At 40.7% G+C, this 21,365-nt stretch overlaps 1 protein-coding gene across 3 annotated transcripts in view; it reads right to left on the bottom strand.

Moving 5' to 3' along the window:
• KDM5B (lysine demethylase 5B) overlaps positions 1–17,923 on the bottom strand; it is a 95,898-nt gene extending 77,975 nt beyond the window's left edge. For 2 of the 3 annotated variants that reach the window (XM_037825032.1, XM_037825033.1), the window contains exon 1: positions 17,530–17,912. In XM_037825032.1, coding sequence (XP_037680960.1) covers positions 17,530–17,733 — 204 coding nt within the window. In that variant the 5' untranslated portion in view covers positions 17,734–17,912. Of the gene's footprint in view, positions 1–17,529 lie in introns of all 3 variants that reach the window. The other variant, XM_037825031.1, reaches the window with a different exon arrangement.
• Between the last annotated feature and the right edge of the window lie 3,442 nt (positions 17,924–21,365).

Below are 21,365 nucleotides of genomic sequence, written 5' to 3'. Positions count from 1 at the left end.
AATGTACCACAATAATGCAAGGTGTTAATAATTGGGTGGTATGTGGGAATCTTGTACATGATTGTTCTGTAAATCCACAACTTCTCTAAATAAAAAAAAAAAAGCGGGAGAAATTAAAACATTCCCAAAGAAACAAAAGCAGAGGAAGCTGGTCACCACTAGACTGGCCCTATAAGAGATAGATGCTAAAGGAAGTTCTGCAGGTTGGAAGGAAAGGACACTAGATAATAGATCAAAGCTGTGGAAGAAATAAAGATCTATGGCAAGGGTAGCAACAGAGGTCAATATGAAATGCCGGTACTATGGTATCTTTGATTTGTAACTCTACTTTTGACTTCCTACAGAATCTAAAAGGCAAACGCATAAAATATAATGAGAGAAATAAATGGCTTTGGACTCATAATGTGTAAACATAATTTGTGACAAGAACTACAGAAATGTGGGGAGTCAGTGGGGTATAGGAACATAGTTTGTATATACTATTAAAGTTAAGTTGGTATCAAAGCAAACAAGAGTAGTACAGATTTAGGATGTTAAATTAAGCCCCCTGGTAACTACTACAAAGAGAGAATATGCAAAGACAGAAATTAGAGTATGGTTACCAGGGGTGGGGGCAGGGAGAATGGGGAGTTAATGCATGATGGTGTAGGGTTTGTTTGGGGAAATGGGAAAGTTTTAATAATGGAAGGTAATGAGGGTACTAAAACACTGTAAATGTCATTAATCCCCTGAATGGTATGCTGGGGAGTGGTCGAGATGGGAAAGTTTATGTTGTATATATGTTCCCACAACTAAAAAAAAAATTATAAAGCAATTAAAGGCAATATATGATCCTAGATGGTATCTAACAAGAGAGGGGAGAAGGCTCAAAAGAACATTATTGGAACATATGTAAAAATTAGAATACTCATTGTAAGCTTTTTATCAATGTTAAATTTCTCAAATTTGATAACTGCACTTAAGGTGGATACATAAGTGAACACTCTTGTTCTTAGGAAATGCACATGACACTATTAAGTGTTCAAGAAGCATGATGCACACAACTTAAACTGAAGTGTATGGAAAATGGATTGACAAACAGATAGATGGATGGATAGACAGGTGGACTATCCAGGGGAATATCAATAGATTTACAGACTTAGGATAGATAGAATGATACGGGAAATGTGGCAAAAAGTTAAAACTGGCTACAGGAATAGAAGTATGGAATTTCCTGTATGGGGTTTGTTTTACTTTTCAAACTATCCTGTAAGTATGAAATTATTTCAAAATTAAAAGTTTTAAAATTAACAATAAAACAAACAAACAAAAAAAACTACATGCTATCTAGAAATAAACCCATATATTTATGGTCAACTGACTGTTGGCAAAGGTGCCAAACAATTCAATGGGAAAAGAATAGTCTTTTCAATAAATGGTGCTGGGTCAACACATGCAAACCTTACCTCACAGCATATACAAAAATTAATTCAAACTGGACCAAAGATCTAAATGTAAGAACTAAAACTATAAAATCTTAGAAGGAAATATAAGCATAAATCTTCATGACCTTGGCTTAGGCAATAGTTTCTTAGATAATCTAACACCAAAGAGCAAGCAACCAAAGAACAAATAAACAACCCCATCAAAATTAAAAACTTGTGCGTTTCAAAGGACATCATCAAAAAACTTGACAGTCCACAGAATGACAGAAAATATTTTATAAGTATCTAGTATCCAGAATACATAAAGAACTCTTACACTCAACAATAAAAAGCCAAATAACTCAACTTAAAAAGGCAAAGGATTTCAACAGACATTTCTCCAACAAAGATATACAAATGGCCAACAAGCCCCTGAAAAGACAGATTATTAGACATTAGAGAACTACAAATAAAAATCATGATGAGATTCCACTTCATACCCACCAGGATGGCAATAAAAAAGACAGACAAAAACAAGTGTTGGTGAGAATTGGAAAAAATATAATGACAAAAAAAGAGACATGCCATGGTATTTACTTTCTAAGCATTAGTTTTTAATAAAACTTGACAATTAATAGCCTAAATTTGTAGGGCCTCCAAATTACTTAAATTTATTATTGTCAAAACCATGAAAAATATTATATGGCTTTCTCATGGATCCTGCTTCCCAAACCTCAAAGGTGTCTGTTCAGGCCACTTTATAGGAACTAACTAAATATTATCTTGTTTACAAACAATAGACTGTATCACGAGAAACTGAACTCTCCCCAAAATTTCCCTAATAAACTTCTACCAAAGTCACCTACTGGAGTGATTCATACAAGTTTTTGGTACATTCCCAAAGTCTTAACAGGCCTGTAATAAAACATCCTTTTAATATTCCTCAAGAAGGATTCTAAAAAGACTAAATCCCTAGAACAAGTCACCTTCTAGTCAAGCAGACTGACATCATAGTATGGGGCCAGTCATGAAAAGTTAACAGGAAACTATTCTTTCTTTCAGATCATTCATAGACACTTATGGTACTGAAGTCACTGAACAGCATCAGAAGAAATGTCAGAACCTTCTCCTCTGCAGCAATTATAATTGGTGCAAATATTACTTTGGTATGCCTACACCACAGCATGTTAAGATCAACTACCTATACTGCTAGTTTTTTCCTCAAGGAACTTATTTAATAAGCAATTTTGAATCTTTTCTTTCTTTCAAACCTAGGATCATAGTATGGAAAAGAATTTCTAGCAGAAAACTGAAGCTACCAAGGTTAAGGAAAGATTACATACTCACTTCAGAAAGATTCCAATAATGATATGTATGTGTATGAAGGGTTCAGGGTTAAAAAAGAGGTTGGACTCTGCCCCCTCAACATTCCCCCAGCAACACCCGAACCTACTTGGGCGCCAAGGGCAAGGGAAGTTAAACATCCCACACCCTAACTTTAAGGCAACTGTTAAGGCCTCATTAGATCTGTAAACACATGCTTTACCTTTAGTCCTCTACAAACCGGTCACTCCTGGAGACTGAAAGTCAGGGTCAGGATAGGGACAATAATGGGAGTAAAAATCAGTCTGTTAACTCAGAGGAAATTCTGAAAGATTACTAAATCTCCAAATCTTTGTTGTGGTTGATGTTCCATCCAAAAACACATTTGCTATTGTATTGAAAAAGAAATGTAAAATGAAGGCTACATACGTTTCACCTGATATAAATATTTAACAAATATTTAGCCCTGCTGCCATTAATGATAAGCCTAATATTAAAAGCTGATATAATTTAAAAATATGTATGATCCCTACTAGCCACTATTTGAAGTAAAAAACTGAAGCTTAAACCTCAACTGGAATTGCTATGATTGTTAAGTATTTACAAGGTAAAACCTGCCAGTCTTCTCAATATACTATAATTCTGACCAAACTTCAAGTTCAGCTTTCCTGTTTGAAAAAGAAAATAATGTACTAATACACAGCCATGCTCAATTTAGGATGGCAGATAAATCTAATCTCCAAAGATCTTAAAATAAATTTAGCCTATGATACATCTCAGGCCATGATGTATGCTACTGTAGTAGTTAGTACTATTGACTGCTTTATCCTTTAACATTTATTTGCCAAATTCCAAAATAAATTTGAATTGAAAAATAACCTACTTTATCCTAAAATATGAGAAAGTTGCAGCCTAATGAAACCAGTCCTCATCTGAATGGCTGCCTGATCACTGGGATACACTCTATAAAAACTATGCAAGTATCTGCCTTTTCAGGTATAAAATAAGGGATTTTGCAAGCTGTGTCTAGAGTTGAGACTTAAGAAATCATTATCATTATCATGAAGACACATATAAGTCTGAAATACTCTCAACAAACCTGCTTTTTTCCCACTGACTTCCCAACACTGTACTTTCTGGTGCCTCCAACTAGATTCTCTTCCTTAAGTTTCTGAGGGTCCTATCATGCCCCTCATTATTTTCCATCCCACCTGATCAGGTGTGATAAAGCCTTCCCAAACATCCCAGGCAGCCCTCTCTCCCCTTATTCTACCCACCTCCATAACCTAATCTAGTATTTTCAACCACTCTCTATATAATTTCTATTCCTTGCACACATCATACTACATACTCTACTTGCATATCTCTTTTACCATTAGACTATGTGTTCCTTTAAGCAGAGGCTGTTTCATTTCTGAAATCCTAGAAGCTTAACACAAGGCCTGCCACTTATTGACATTTCAATAAATGAATTGAATCCACAACCAACTCCAAGGACCCAATTCATTTATTTCTTCCTTCATCAGAGTTGATAAAAAGGATTCCATAGTTTTCTGTAATAAAGTCCTTCAACTGAGAATTTCAGCCATCAATTCAAAGTCAACAGGTAGGAAAATTATTTATATACACACAGACAATACCAAATGGTACCTCAATAAACCTAACTTTAAGGAAAAAACCTAACTAGTGCTTTTGTATCATATATGTGCAGCTTACTATTTGTATTTATTTCTCTGCAGTTACTGGTACTAATACCTTCCCACCATTTTACTCCCTGCCCCAAAAAGCATGTGTTAGAGGGGGTGTGTCAGTTTGGATGTATTATGTCCCCCAAAACTCCATGTTCTTTAATGCAATCTTATGGGGGTAAAGGTATTAGCGTTGATTAGGTTGGAACCTATTGTTTCCATGGAGATGTGACTCAATCAACTGTGGGCAAGACCTCTGATTCGATAACTTTGATGGAGGTGCTACCCCACCCATTCAGGGTGGGTCTTAAATAAAGCACTGGAGCCATATAAAATAGCTGACAAACAGAAGGAACTCAGTGCAACTGCAGCCAAGAGATACACTTCGAAGAACATACAGGAGCTGAGAGTAGAGATGGAACACAATCTGGGCTCAGCAGATGCCAGTGACCTGCCTTCCCAACTAACAGAGGTTTTCCAGATACCATTGGCCTTCCTTTGGTGAATTTATACTTGTGTTGATGCCTTCTTTTGGACATTTTCATGGCCTTCAAACTGTAACTTTGTAACCAAATAAACTCCCTTTATAAAAGCCAGTCCATTTCTGGTACTTCGTGTAATGGCAGCATTAGCAAACTAGAACAGAGAGCTAGGGGAAGGAAGAGAGAGAAAACCTACACTCTGTGCCAGTTTGAATATATTGTGTTCCCCAAATGCCATTATCTTTGATGTAATCTTGTGTGGGCAGACGTTATCAGTGTTGATTAGACTGTAATTCTTTGAGTGTTTATTTGGAATGTGCCCCACTCAGCCGTGGGTGATGACTCTGATTGGATAATTTCCACGGAGGTGTTGCTCCGCCCATTCAGGGTGGGTCTAAGTTGATCAGTGGAGCCATACAAATGAGCTGACATAACAGAAGGAACTCAGTGCAGCTGAGAGTGAACTTCTGAAGAGGAGCTGCAGCCAAGAGGGACACTTTGAAGAAAGCCCAGGAGCTGCAGATGAGAGAGAGTTTGAAGACGGCTGTTGAAAGCAGACTCTTGCTCCAAAGAAGCTAAGAGAGGACAAATGCCCCAAGAGCAATTAAGAGTGACAGTTTTGAAGAGCTGAAGCCTAGAGAGGAATGTCCTGGGAGAAAGCCATTTTGAAATCAGAACTTTGGAGCAGACACCAGCCACATGCCTTCCCAGCTAACAGAGATTTCCCGGACGCCATTGGCCATCCTCCAGTGAAGGTACCCGATTGCTGATGTGTTACCTTGGACACTTTATGGCTTTAAGACTGTAACTGTGTAACCACATTAACTCCCCTTTATAAAAGCCAGTCCATCTCTGGTGTTTTGCATTCCGGCAGCATTAGCAAACTAGAACACTCTCCTTCCCAAAAAGTCAGTGAGGGGAGATGAAAGAGATAGGTAGGCTAAGTTCCTGGGTTCTATAAAGGGAGCCACTGTATACTGGAAGAACACTGAACTTGAGAGTAAAAAGCCATGATTTGGAATACCCAATTTGTCCTTTATAAGCTGTCACCTTAGACAAGTCATTTAGGTTCTCTGAGGCTGTTTCCTTATCTATAATGCAAATCTAATACCTACGTTAGCAGCAAGAACTAACAAAAATGTTTTTTGCTAAACCTATCAGAAAAAAAGATAGCCACGGTTACCAACAAGGATAGAAAGAGCATAAGCAAAAAAGAATAAGATTCATAATTTTCAAAGTAATTTCCCATTATTCATTCTTGTCATCACAATCGTATCATTACTATGGTTATAAGAGGCAATATAAATAGTGGTTAAGAACACTAACTCTAGAGTTGCACTGCCTAGTAACTTCCCACTTTACTAGTCATGTGACCCTGGGCAATAGTTACTTACTTCTTTGGGTCTCACCACATAAAGCAGGACTGGGTTATTATTCCCATTTTATAGGGGATAACAGATTAAACAGGTTAAGAGATTAATGCTTTGGAGAAACAAAGAAAGTTCTGAAGGCTCTGAATTTACAGTCAGGAACCTCTTAAGGCTAGCAGCTCAAAGATAACACGTAAATAATGGAACACAGCCCAAAAGCCACATATGCTTTGACTTCTAGACTAATATGCTTTCCACTAAATCTCTATTCTCTACAAGTTTTCATTTCCTAGTTAGCTAATATCACCCCCCAAAAATAAAGTATCTTGGAAACCTGGATCAAATTCTAAACCCTCTTCCCTCTTTCAATGAGCAACTATCTTATGTAATAAGTCAGGTCTTTTTTTTTTTTTTTAAAGCAGTTTTATAGAGATACAGTCATATACCATACAATCCATCCAAAGTTTACAGTCAATGGCTTTTAGTGTATTCAGTGTGGTGTATTTATCATCACAATCAATTTTAGAACATTTTCATTACTCCAAAAAGAAAAACCCATACCCCTTCCCTCTATCCATCCCAATCCCTACACAACCACTAATCTGTCTTTATAAATTTATTTATATTTATATTTTATATAAATGGAATCATACAATATGTAGTACTTTTGTGTCTGGTGTCTTCCCTTTTTTTTTTTTTTTAATTAGAGAAATTGCAGGTTTACAGAAAAGTCATGTAAAAAATACAATGTTCCCATATACCCACCCTGTTGTTAACATTTTGCAATAGTGTGATACCTTTGTTACAACTGATGAAAGAATATTAAAATAGTACTAGTAACTACAATCCATAGTTTACATTATGTATATTTTTCCCCATATGCCACCCTATTATTAACACCTTGTATTAGTGCCGTACATTTGTTATAATTCATGAAGGAACATTCTTAAATTTGTATTATTAACCCCAGTCTACCATCCACAACAGGGTTCATGGTGTTATACGGTCCCGTGTTTTGTCTTCTAGCTGTCGTTCTAACAACATACACAACCCAAAATTTCCCCTTACAACATTCACATACATAATTCAGCACTGTTAATTACACTCACAATAATGTGCTACTATCAACCACCATGCATTTCCAAACCTTTACAAGCAACCTAAATAGAAATTCTGTACAAATTAAGCATCAGCTCCCAATTCTCTACCCCCAGTCTATCTCCTGGTAACGTATAGTCTAGACTCTAACTATATGAGTTTGCTTATTATAATTAGTTCGTATCAGTGAGATCATACAGTATTTGTCCTTTTGTGTCTGACTTATTTCACTCGGCATAATGTCCTTAAGGTTCATCCGTGTTCTCACATGCATCAGGGCTTCATCCCTTTTTACAGCTGAATAATATTCTATCATATGTATATAAGACATTGTTTATCCATTCATCAGTTGTTGGACACTTGGGTTGCTTCTAACTTTGGGCAATAATGCCACTATGAACATCGGTATACAAATATCTGCTCAACTCCCTGCTTTCAATTCTTCTGGGAATATACCTAGTAGCAGTATTGCTGGTTCATATGGAAATTCTGTATTTAGCTTCCTGTGGAACTGCCAAACTGTCTTCCGCAGCAGCTGAACAAGCCAGATATATTTTACAAATGGAAGATGGGAAAAGCAACAAGGTTAGTGGTGAAAAAAGTAGTTACGGAGGAATCCAGAAGAATGGGCTGCCATCAAGCACAATTTTAAAAAATCCCAAATCCATACCCTCTACAAATTCCTGGAGCCAGCCTCCCATTGGAAAATCTGGTGGCTATTCTCAATTTGTGCAAAATGCATCATAATATTGGATGAGAGCCTCTCTAGGAGAGGGAAAAAGATTAGAATACCTGGAATTTTACAAGGTGGGAGCTATACTCCAGAAATCCTCTCATCATAGCCCTCTCCTACCTGCCAAAAAGACATTTCCCACATCTTCATTTCCATCCTCTTCAGCTCCTGTCCCACAAATAAAAAGATACCACAGCACAAATCTTAAGAGCTCCTATCCTCCCCATCTCTTTCCTCCAAGTCAAAATATGGCAAAGATGAGATATTACCATCTGGTTTAAATATCACCAAATGATGAGCTGGTATAACCACACAGAAAACTGGTAGAATCTTGCCTTAAAGACCTTGTAATTATGCGGGTTGATAGGGATTTGTTCTTTGTTTCCGGAGTTATGTGATTGGAGAAAAATGGTAATATTTTTTCATGTCAGCCTATAATATGTATGCCTCATAGGAGCACATACTCAATAAAAGCTCCAAGCAAGAGCTCAAAATACACTAAAGCTGAGACTGGTCAAGGAGGTGAGATGGCAAGAATTAGCAAAGGATTGCACAAAAATGAGCCCAGCGCCACACAAGGAACATAGCTGCGGAGAGAGAAATCTTAGCTAGCTACCTGCTCACAACTAAAATACTCAGCACTTAAAGATTTCAAACTCCATATAGACACCATTGGGAAGAGTTTCGATACATCTAAAAAGCAACATTATTTTGACCAAATTGCTTGAATCACAATTTAAAAAGTTATCTTGGAAATAAAGTATATATGGGTGCCCCTAAGAGGCAATGTTATGAGGTCCAATAATAGAAGAAGTATTTGAACAAGAAATGGGGAATCTAAATTTGTACAGGATTATACAGGGGTTCTAATCAACTTTTTTTTTTTTTTTAAATGCTTGCTTAATTGTTAGTAAAGAATCTTACTCGATAATGTGATTTTTTTTTTTTAAACCAAAATAAACCTTATCCCTGCCACCTCTTCTGCTTTTCTCCCCACTTCACAAGTAGGATAACTGTAGAAATATTAAAGACATTCTACTACCCAGGGGAGTGAATCTCCCTGGCAACGTGGAATATGACTCCCAGGGAGGAATGTAGACCTGGCATCGTGGGATGGAAAACATCTTCTTGACCAAAAGGGGGATGTGAAAGGAAATGAAATAAGCTTCAGTAGCAGAGAGATTCCAAAAGGAGCCGAGAGGTCACTCTGGTGGGCACTCTTACGCACAATTTAGACAACCCTTTTTATGTTCTAAAGAATTGGGGTAGCTGGTGGTGGATACCTGAAACTATCAAACTACAACCCAGAACCCATGAATCTCGAAGACAATTGTATAAAAATGTAGCTTATGAGGGGTGACAATGGGATTGGGAAAGCCATAAGGACCACACTCCACTTTGTCTAGTTTATGGATGGATGAGTAGAAAAATAGGGGAAGGAAACAAACAAACAAACAGACAAAGGTACCCAGTGTTCTTTTTCATTTCAATTGCTCTTTTTCACTTTAATTATTATTCTTATTATTTGTGTGTGTGTGCTAATGAAGGTGTCAGGGATTGATTTAGGTGATAAATGTACAACTATGTAATGGTACTGTGAACAATCGAATGTACGATTTGTTTTGTATGACTGCGTGGTATGTGAATATATCTCAATAAAATGAAGATTAAAAATAAATAAATAAATAAAGACAGTCTACTGATCCATACTATCAGGCAAGAACTGGGATTATTTAAATTATCTGTTAGACAGAATACAATGCTATCCATTCACAGGGCTTCCACAGTATCACAGTCATCTCATACTAGAGGAAATTAAAACAATTTTTAAACAATTCTTAACCCGATGCTCACAAATACAAACTCCTGCCTGTGTATGCATACCACACAAGACACACATACACATCTAGACCTGTAAATTTTCTGAAATAATTTATACCAGCTCTACATGAAATTTTTTTTAATCTAATTTTTTTTAAAGATCCAGGTACAGAAAAGGTTCATCTAAACCAATAGAAGGATTACCTTCTGCATATTCTGGTTTTGATGCTGGCCTTTTGCCTTTTCAAGTTTCACTTTTTAAAAAATCCCTTCACTGCGGGGGAAAATGAGGGACATTCATTTGGCACTAACCTTCTCTCTCTAAACCTCTCCCCAGACTCTTCTTAGCAATGCACAAATAAAGCTTTGGGATTTAAGCTTTTTGCAATCCATCAGTTAATTAATCTGGACAGCAGCCCTAGGTCAGTGTCAGATCCCCTTATAGCAGAGGAGAAGGCATACATCGGAGTAAAATGACTTTGTCCAAGGTCACGATGGGATTAGATTCAAGACTGCCCACTTCTTTGAAAAAATCTGGAACAGTATCCCCTCCTGTCCTCCTTTATGTAATAGAGAAACTGGCTTTTAAAAACTATTAAAATACACATACGTATATTTGAAAATAGTGAAAATGGGAAATTTTAGCTTATATATGATACCAGAATAAAAATTTTGAAAAACCACAGAACTCTATCTATAACACAAACAGTGAAACCTAATGTAAACTATGGACTACAATAATAGTATAATTATAATAATATGTTTCATTAATTCTAAGAAAAGCACCACATTAAAACAAAGTGTTAATAATAGGAAAAACTGTGTGGGGGATGCATATATGGAACTTTGCACTTTCAGCATAATTTTTCTGCAAACCTTTCTCTATTAAAAAATAGAAAAAAAAATTACACATACCTGCCCTACCGCGTGATAAACCTCATTTTTATCCCCCCCAAAAAAAACACTTCTTAACTTTGACAGCATTTTACAACGCATTGCCTAGTGAAATTGACTTTTCAAGTTCTAAAAAACCATTCATTATGTGGTCTTCTGCCTGGTCTTGTTTAACTAGCCTCCTATCTGAGAAATGAACGGAATGGGAATCCCTTAGATTTTAAGGGGTTATTTATAGAAAATATTTTTAAATGACCTAATTTTTAAATTGTCCATTTGGAAGAAAATATTTGCTACCACATAAACTTTGATTAACAATTCTGTTGAAAAAGAAACAGCAACATCAATGTTCTAATTCAACTGTACTATTCTTCGCAGAAATGTAAATCTCACAACCTAACTAACCAACAACTCGTTAAGACCTTTCTGATTCCCACTTCCTGAAAAGTCTGTTTCCAGAAAGGAATTGCCTACTATTTCTTGGTTACTCCTGATTCCAAGCTCTGTTCTGTCAAGCTAGATACCCAATCTGACCAAAAGGCTCCTTTCTAAGAGAAAGGTTGAGATAAAGTCTGGCAAATGAGAGAGAGAAAGAGAGAGAGGGAAAGGGAGAGGGAGAGTGCACGCACGTACATGCCAGCAGAGAGTGGAACAATACTGGCAGAGAATGCCCTCCACCCACCGCCCACTCCCAAATTTCTGTGTGCCATGAGGTGGCCTGAAGATAGGCAAATTTCTTCACAGGTTCCAACATAAGTATAACAATATAACAAAGTCACTGTCTAAAATTGAGAAATACAGTCCCCACCTTTATTGGGCAAAGTGACCATCACTCACTGAAGGTTAGAAAGCTCACTCTTAATTGCCCAAATCTCTCACTCATACCCGAATAAGACAAAAGCTAATCCTAACTAATCTCCACAGTGGAGGTCACAAGTCTGCTCTCAACCCCAATCTTGTATTCCTGCTTTCTACTGTCTTATTATATACAGGAACTGAAAACTAAAGAGACTATTCCCTACACTTTTGTATATGCTTGAAAATTTTCATAATAATTTTTTTTTTACTTGTTGGTGGCTCTGGCAGAAGAAAGTATTAGTTAGTCTTTAGGTCCAGAAAGAAACAAAAAATAGATGAACAGATGGTATGGCTCAAGGCTGTGTCTAAAGGCATATACGGCAATGGTGCTTTAACAGGAATGATCTACCATTTAAGATTTGAATGTTTAAATCAACAAGGGGGGGGGAGGACTTAAAAGGAATGCTTTTAGTAAAATTCCACATTCTTGGTTCCAAATTTCTTACAATTATGTAACAGAAATGTCTCACTGCCCTACAGGAAGCTTTTCCTCATTGGTATGCTCCATAAAATTAAACTCATCTTAATAGTTAATGACAAAAAAAAGGAACATTTTTGGAAAAATTTGGGGAGGTGTACATAGTTAACATGTCATTAAATTTTTCTCTTTAATTCTGTTTTAAGACATAGCAGTTAATAAATGTTTAAGAAATCCCTATTAGGTTGCAAACAATTCTCATATCTAAAACAAATTCCTCAACTCAGATATTTTAAATCCAGTTATTAGTTTCTCAAACTTAAAAATAATCAAAAGATAAGGGGAGTACATCAGGGAAATAGTTTTTCCAAGGTATCATCTCACTCATCCATCTACCCCAAATGAACCTGTCAACAGGCAGGTCTTCTTCAAGTGCCCCAAACTAAATTTCAGAAAATATAGCCCCTCTAGTTCCCAACATTTATTCCAACTAATTTTAATTTTTGTTTGAGGTTGGTAATGACCTTCTACACCTAAAACAGGTATATAAGTATGTTCTCCGAGAATATCTAATTCTCTTAGAAAAAGAAAAATCACAGAAGAACTACCTCAACACAAGCAGAAAGGACTGCACAAGGAGGAAAACAAAGTCTTCTTAGGTTAGGGGTTTTTCACACCTATAAATGGCATTTGGAAAGAGGTACATAGCAGGTTTCTATACCTCCATATCAGGAACCCAATTAGCACTTTGATTTCTATAGCATGGGCTCTCTCTTATCCTTTTCTATAGCCAACTGTAATGTGGTCCAAATTAAGACAACTGTGAGAGGTTACAAGGGTCTGCAAAAAGATCCCATTACAGCCCATAAACCAGATTCAAATTTTTTTTTACTGAAATAGTTTATAATGATATTTTTTGCCCTTTAAAAGAAAATTCTCTCACTGGCAGATTTCTGCCTGCCTATCTTCAAATGTCCTAAATATCCTGAACTTATCCCCCAAATTAAACAAACAAGTTTAACACTAATCAATTAACCAGAAACTCTAAGTCCAGTTCAACAGATCATGAAGAAAAGTACCTTAAAGACAAAGAATGAAATTAAGAGTTAATAATTTTCTCCAATTTTTTATCAGTCTTCCATTAATGAAAGAATTTAAAATTCTGCTTCCATATAGAACATTAACACTTTCCAAAGGCAATTCTCTAATCTATTTTGCTCTATAAAATGGTTCAGAATGCATGTTTTAAAAAAACAAATCTGATAAACATAGGTAAGGAATTTAATTTTTTAGCAAGGGTATGGGTGCAAATCTTTCGCTGCTTCATACATGTATAAAACAACTCAGATTCCATCCTAAAAATGTATTTTGTTTATTAAATTCATAGCAGTTATAACTAGATATATATATGGCTCTATAAACACCCATTCATAGACTACCACAAATGAAGTTTTTGTTTTAAGGAAGACAATTGCAAACTTGAACTGTAGGACTTAATTCAGCCTCCTATCAAGTAAGAAATAAAATGATGATTTTCTCCTAGGAAGTAGAGTCCTAAATTTGTCTGAAAAAAGTAGTTATACTACTTGTTAAATTGTACTTTGAAAGTTGTATTTAAAAAAAGCAATGGGATTCAGGCAAAATAAAAGTAGTTACAAATGGACATGGGGTTCTTTGGGGGTTGATAAAAATGCTCTAAAATTGATTGCAGTGATAGCTGCAAAATTCTGTATACTAAATACCACTGAATTGTATATTCAAATGGAAAAATTATATAACACATGAATTTTTTTTCTCAATAAAACTTATTTTTTTTTAAAAGCTATAAATTCTTCCTTCACTCAAGGATATTTCCATTGATAAGTCATTTCTCCAAATGGCTTAAGATGGCCAAAAAATCACCACAACTAGAGAAAGATTTTGTACAACCAAAGAAATTGGGAAAACAACAGAAAGAGGGTTAGGCCAAAGTTAAACCCAGAATTACAGACAATGATAAGCTGAAAGAAGAGTAAATGCTATCATTAATACCTCTTCTATACAAAGAAAGCCTAAAATGTGTATTTAAGTTCCTTCCTGTTGTGTAAAGGTGGAACCAGCAGGCTCACTCAAAGATGCTGACTATATTAAAACACTTAAAGGCACTTTCACACTTTGGCTCTAAATTTGAAGGGATCAAACTAGTGACCACAGAAAGTATAAAAGTTGGGAAGAAATGTGTCTTCTGTGCCATCTGGAGTTTGATTTAAATCTCTGACTTTCAGACACTTGCCAAAGAAGAAATTTGTGGAATCCACCTATCTATGGCCAAATGTTAGATGTTTGAGGGCAAGAAAGTAAGTTATTAAAGCCATCAAATATATTCCAATCAAACTTGGGAGACTCAAAAATATTTACTGAGCAGCCAACTATGTTTTTGCTCAATAGTTACAACCCTAAAATTAATCATTTCCAAATACCACAAAGTGACCCAATTTATCCTTAAACAGACATAAGTATATTGAAAAGGAAATGAAAAATCTGCATTTTAAAGGTAACAAAACTAGAAAAGTGACAATTGTAGATTAAAATATTATCCTATGTATTTGATGTAATTTGAAGCAAAGGTTTATTTTTCTCTCTAAATTTTTGATTCAGGATTTAAGTAGTCATCCTGATTTATTACCTTTGATCATATTTTCTAATTTTATCTTCCCAAATTTCTGTGAATTTCGGGTAGGACTCCCAGATATAAAATTAATTTAAACACTCCGTTAAACAACCAAAGTTCTCAGAAGCCAAGCAGCTTAGGACCCTCATTGAGAAAGCAGTTATAAACTGAAACTATGTAAATACCATAATTAAAGATACAAAAATAAGAAAAGGAAACAGAAATGCTTTAGAATTCTTCCTTTCTCTTCCTACAAGTAAAATACCTATAGCCTCAATGCCTCTTTTAATCTAGTCACTTGTGTTCCAAAAACTCAGTGAACAAAACTCATCTAGAAACACGGGTATTATATATTTAGCTATCCTCATGAAAAATATTTCATACCTCTTGAAGGGTTTTTTGGTTGCTGTATTTCAACTATATGAAACCACTTGTTCACAGTTAGCTTTCCTAAAACAAAAAAAAAAAAAACAGTTTCTAAAACAAAGACTGTTTACATCTCTTAAGAAGCCTTTGTTCCAATAAGACCCCTCTTCAAGAGGTACAACTTCTGAAAAGATTTCCCTTTTTGTGGTTACAATACTCCGCAAACTCTTTCCATTTGGCATAGGAGTTTGCTAAACAAAGGAAGAGGCAAGCCCCCTCCACACAAAGGCAGTCTCCAAACAGAGCACTGGTTATTTTTGTAGATTGTTTGTGCCTCTTTAGCACCTTTCCCAGGCTGTTCTATGTAGTATTCTCAACACAAAATGGTGGCCATCATGTCTGACATTCAGAGAGGGAAAAGGGAATACAACCAAACATTTTGCAAAGCTTACTATTAATATGCTAGCCAAGACAGGGAGATAGGTAGCCAAACCTAACCAATGCAACACTATCTTTTCCAGGAAAGGACCCCATAAAAGGTAAAGAATAAGAAAGCAAGATAAAGGGTTTACCCCAGCCCTAGTACACCACAATACCAACATGGAGGACAACTCCCAGGAACCAGATTCTTCATATTTAGATTAACAAGAACTTACTCAAGTTGCCTAATTTCTGAGTAAAATCTCATTTGTGCAAATATAACTAAATTGCTAAATGTTTTAAACATAACCTATTCTTCAAGAATTAAAACCTTGGGTCAAACCAGTCACGGTTAGCTAACTTCTGCAGGCCTCTTTGCACTCTAAATTTACTTCCCTCAAGCAAGAAGATTCAACCTTGTCCACCTGAGAAATCTATTTTTTAAACGTTTCCCCATACTAGGTGGCCAGTTATTTTCTGAAACATATTATTTCATCACCATTTTAAAACTCCCTCAAGAAAAACGATTTAAAGTATGGTGTCCTTGTTTTAATTTGGGGGGTAGGGAGGTGGGCGCGATAAGGACGACTTATTCAGGCATCTCCCTCAAAATAGTCTTCCAAAACAGAAATGATTGCATACAGCATCCTCGTAACTCAAAATGTCATTACAAAGTTCAAGGTTAATGGGAGAAAGGGATTTAAGGGGGCTCTTCCTCCACTTTTTGGGGGGGAAGTGGGGGTGGGGGAGAAGAGCAGGGAGAAGATTCTTTAACAGCAGGAAAGGCAGTTAAACCTCCTTCCCAACGGTCTCAGCCGGTCCAACCGTCATTTAGCCCAACTCGGACTTAGACGATCCCAAAAGGTGGGCAAAAATAGGGGTGTAGGAGCGCACCTAGTCAGCCTCAACGAACCTTGGAGCCGTTAAGAATGATTTCAGAAACACCCCGCCCCTCACACACCACCCCCAGGTCCAGGAGCTTTAGACAAGGTCTGGGGAGAGCTGAGTTGGTGATTGCATTTCAGTTCCCGGAGACTGGGGGACAGGAAAAATTAGCATTAAATCTTCGGAAGTCTTCTCTTCTGACATCTTGCCCCACAAACGCAGCCTCGTCCCCACTCCATCCACACCTCACCAACACAGCCCAGGCCTCCCTCGGGAAGTCGAGCGATTGGGCCAGAGTCGGGGTGTAAGAACCCACGGGGGCGCGAGTGGGCATCGGGGCCCATCGCTGTCTGCTCTGCCCTCCACCGCCCCAAAAGTGCCCTCCAGACACTTACGCCCCCAATATATGCGCTCCGGGGCCAGATCCACGGCTCCTCCCCCGCCCTCCAGCAGCGCTGGACGCTCCCTCCTCGACCCCGACCCGGGGGGCACCAGGAGACCCAGGGACGAAGGGATGGAGGGTGCCCTGGTCTGGAGGGTGGGGCGCCCAGGTGAGGGCCGCTCCGGGCCGACGCCGCCACCACACAAAGGACCAGGGGCTCCCGCCGCCATATTGAAAACTTTCCTCCTCGCACGACAACTCGCAACTCCCCCACCCCCACCCCATCACACACCCCCGCACCCCCTGGGAGGAGGCGAGGACCAGCCTGCGACGCCTGGCCGAGCCCAGAGCCCTCCCTCCCTGCCCGCGCCTCCGCCTGGCTCTGGGAAAAAACACCCCCGCGACCATCCTCCGTCCCCTGCCACCACTCTATCCGGAACCGAACTCGAACCCCCGGGCCGGGCCGCACAGCCGCCGCCGGAGCCCCGCGTCGACCAGGCCCTGCCGGTCGCAGCACCAAACCACCCCCCGCTCTTCCACTCTGCTTATCGCCCACCCTGAAGAAGCCCCGGTCTCGCCGCCCTGCCTCAACTCCGACCCTCTGGGCCGCCCCAAACTTGCCGCGGCCTCCTAGGCGACCCTGCTCCCCATCACCCGCGCCTCGGGCCTCCCCGGCTCCGCGCGTCCTCGCTCCCTCCCCAAGCCGCGAGCAGGATCCGGGGTGCTGGCGTGACTCACCGGTGGCGGCCGCACCTTACAGATCCCAGTCTGCTCGGCTATGGGCCGGATCTTGTGGATGAAAGCGAAGGGGTCCGCAAACTCTTCCCAGCTGGGTTCGAAGACAGGGCACTCGGGGGGAGGCAGGAACTCGCCCAGCGGGCCCGGGCCCCCGAGGGGCAGCGCCGGGCGCGGGCCCGGGGGCAGTGCGGTGGCCGGCTCCATCACGGACAGGGCAAGGAGAGGATGGGCTCCGAGACCGCGGCTGCGAGTTCCACTCGGTCGGAGACCTCGGCAGACGAGGATTGGACGGCAGCAAGTCCAACTCGTACTAGCAACGGCAGCACCTTGGGCTTCTTCAGCCTTCCTCCGACGATGTCTTGCCACTACCCACGCCGTGCGCCTCCGCCGCCACGGCGAGGAAAAAGAGTTCCACCCCCCGTGCCGAGCTCCCCGCCCCGCCCCCAAACCGGGCGGGGCCGGGGCCTTCCGCCTGGCGAAGTAGTTTATTCTTACAGTTAAGCTGAGCCAACATTTATGCACAATTTACTACGTGCCAGAGAACCTGCCCTTGAGGAGTTAATAATCTGGTGGAGAGGATCAGACACATGAAATCGATCGTTTTAATCATGTCAATACACTGTGGTAGGTGCGATAATAGACAGTAAAACCCGGGAAAGAACGGAAGGAGTACTGGGAAACGAGGATTTTCCACGTAGAGGGAACAGCTTGAACCTAGCAGCACGGACATGAAAAAATAATAGCAATGATAATAATAATAGCCAACACTATGAGCGCTTGCATATTCTAGACACTGTTCTGAATGCTTTGCATTAGTCATTTAATTTACAAGACCAACTTAGGAAGTAGGTGCTCTTACTTCCATTTTACAAGTAAAGAAAGAAGCACAGATCGATTAAGTAATCTGCCCAAATTCACACAGCTAACAAGTGATGGAGACTTAGGTATTGGGAGGTAGAGGTGTTGCAGGGAAAAAGAGGGTCCATAAGCAACATGACAAGGTTGGCTTTGAGAGAAGCAAAAGACTATTGCAATAATCCAGATGAGAAATAATGGGTCCTAAATTAAGGCAGGGGTGCTATTGACTGGGAGAAAGGGATTCAAATGTAGGATATAAAATTAGGATGAAGTGATAAGATTGGGGAGGGGTAGTGAGCAGATACCAGCCTTGACATTGCTGTATTACATAAGCAATGAAACATCAGCCTGGAAAGGAAGATAATGTGTTTATTTCTGGATATGTTGAGTTTCAGGTGTCTGGGGTGCAGACAACTGGAGATGTCCCACAGGCTGAAGGATATAAACTGAAGGGGAGAGATCAGAACTGGAGATATACATTTAGGGGTTATTAGTATATGGGTGATAGTAAGAGCTATTGTTTATCTAGCTCATTGAGTCTTTGCAACAATCCTATGGGGTACATACTGCTATTATCCTCATTTTAGCTCTCCCGCCAGGAAGGCAGTGGAATCCCAGAGAATAAGTAACTTTAAGAGTTAAGAACACTTTGAGGCTGCTTATTTGGAGTGTAGGACTTCAACACTGAAAACTCTTTTATCCAGAAAGCAGCTAAAACCTTGGAAGAACTCTTTGCCCAGGCCTCCTTAGGAAGAATCATCAGTCCTAGGCCTGCTTTCAGATTCACTTAGAGGAAAGAAGTCTCATATACTTAAAGATTCTTCACTTACTTTTTCAAGTCTCCTCTTCAATAAGCTCTTCCCAGAGTTACCTGATACCCCCTCCCCCTCAAAAAAAAAAAAAAAAAAGTTCAGAAAGGTACTCTGAGAAGGCAGTCTTTTTCTTAGCTCTAGTAGTTTGAGACCTGATTAAGTCTTTCTCTGCTTCCCACTGCAATGGACACTCAAGCCAAGGGGAAGCTGGCATCCTATTAGAGAAAAAGTAATCATCAGTGTAAGAGAGATAGCAAATCAGAGTAAAATGTTAATGGTAGAATCTAGGTGGTGGATATACAAGAATTTACTGCAAAATGCTTTTAACTTTTCTAAATGTTTTAAACTTTCTCATAATAAAATATTGGGGAGAAAAATCATCATTGTTGCTTTTTGCCGTGGACGCTCTGGGCTTTTGAGAGTCTTGATGGAGTTGATTTCCTGTCATGTGCTCTCTCCTAGCAGAGCGTTACAACTATTTTCACCCTTAATGTTTGTATCCTACAATCCAGATAGGTGTAACATTGCTAAAAATTCTAGACATGTGTGAGTTATGACTATTATTTAATTGGGGTGGCACAGGAGGAACAAGCCTAAGAAAATGTTTCCCAATTCTCCACTGTGTCCTAGGACTCCCTCACGTTCCCAACTCCAGAGGTCTTCGCGTCCCGCTTCCTCCATTTCCGGTAGTGATCCTAAGTGATGAGATTCTGTTGCTCCTAGATTAGGCAGCAGCTGTTGGCTCCCCACGGGCATGATGTGACGTTGAGGAAGGGGGGCGGTTGCCAGGGCAGTGAGGGGAACCTAGGGACCGAGACAGCTCTCCCGCCGGGCAGAAGACGTTTCCCCTTGCCCTTTATGATGTGTGTTTACATGGGCGGAGGGATCCCTCTCCAGCTGACAGCCACACCGCGGCCGGCTCTTCTTTTTTTAAAGAGCCTAGCCACAGGCGGTGATTGGCCGCGGCCGGGGCCGCACCAGCCTCCGGGGGCGGGGCCCCGGCCGCATTGTCTCGTCTGGGGCCGGCTGGAAGCCCCAGAGGCCGGACCTGGGCAACCCCGGTCTGGAGGTGCCCGGGTGGTTCTCCTAGAAGACTGGGCGCGAGGCCTGGGCGGGAGGCCTGGGCTGTGTCAGGTTCGGGTTCCCGGGGGAGAGCGGGGCTGGAACCCAGGCAGCCGAAGCGGAACCAAGCCCCGCTCGGAGTGCCACGTCTCCAAGTTCCCCCTCCTTACTCTTGGACAACACTCCGCCCCGACCCGGGCCTCCGTTCCCCAAACCACCCCCATTTTGGCAGCCCCAGATACTTTGGACGCATTCCTAGGGGTCTCCATCTTCCTCTGGCCTGCCCAGCCTCCAGATCTCACTCCTCAAACCTGCCCGACCCCAACTCCGGACCGACGCCCCCAGATCTGCAGCCTCGACCCTAGATTCGCCCGCCTGGTGATGAGGCGCTCCCCGCGCTCCTTCCGGCCGCCGCGATGGAAGACCACGCTCCTAGGTTCCAAACTGGGGGAGCGACTTCCTCCCCACCATTCCCTGCGCGCCGCTCCGGCCTGGGCCCCAGCATGAGGGGGGCAGGTCCAGTTCTCCAGCTGCCGGGAGGGGGTGGCGGCCCGCGCAGCACGTAGCGCACGTGTTGGGCCCGCTCCCCACCCCCTCCGTCGCCGCCTCGGATAACTTTCCAGGGCTCTGGGTGTCGGCGGTGCCCCTCCCTTCCGCCTTGACCTCCGGCCTCTGCGCCTTCCTAGTGCTGCGTCCCTTCCAACATCACCCTTCCCTTCCGGGCCCTGTTGATCCACCTTTCTCTTTCTCCTTTCCTCCAGTTTCCCCAACACGCGGCTTTCCCTCGGCCTCTTCACAATCTCTACTCCTTATCTCTCCAACTCAGTGTCATCTCTCCCCACCACCTCGTGCACTGGAATGTTTGGCGTCGGGTGTCCCTTGTGGAAACACACAAACCTTTAGGGTCTCAAGATGAGCTGTAGCCTTTTTGACCTTCTGGTTTTATTTATTTTGTGCACTCCCACTATGTCTTGCTACTACTCTCCATTACTGTACTTAGAACTCGCCATTTACCTTATTTCCACGTGCCTCTCCCACCAGACTGTAAACCCCTCGAGGGAAGGAGTAATGTCTCTAGCCCTGGCACCAGGCAGGTAGATGCTC

Source organism: Choloepus didactylus, chromosome 2 (genome assembly GCF_015220235.1).
Source record: "Choloepus didactylus isolate mChoDid1 chromosome 2, mChoDid1.pri, whole genome shotgun sequence".
NCBI lineage: Eukaryota > Metazoa > Chordata > Mammalia > Pilosa > Megalonychidae > Choloepus > Choloepus didactylus.
The sequence above is the reverse complement of the archived record's forward strand: the minus strand, read 5'-3'. Positions and strand labels throughout refer to the sequence as shown.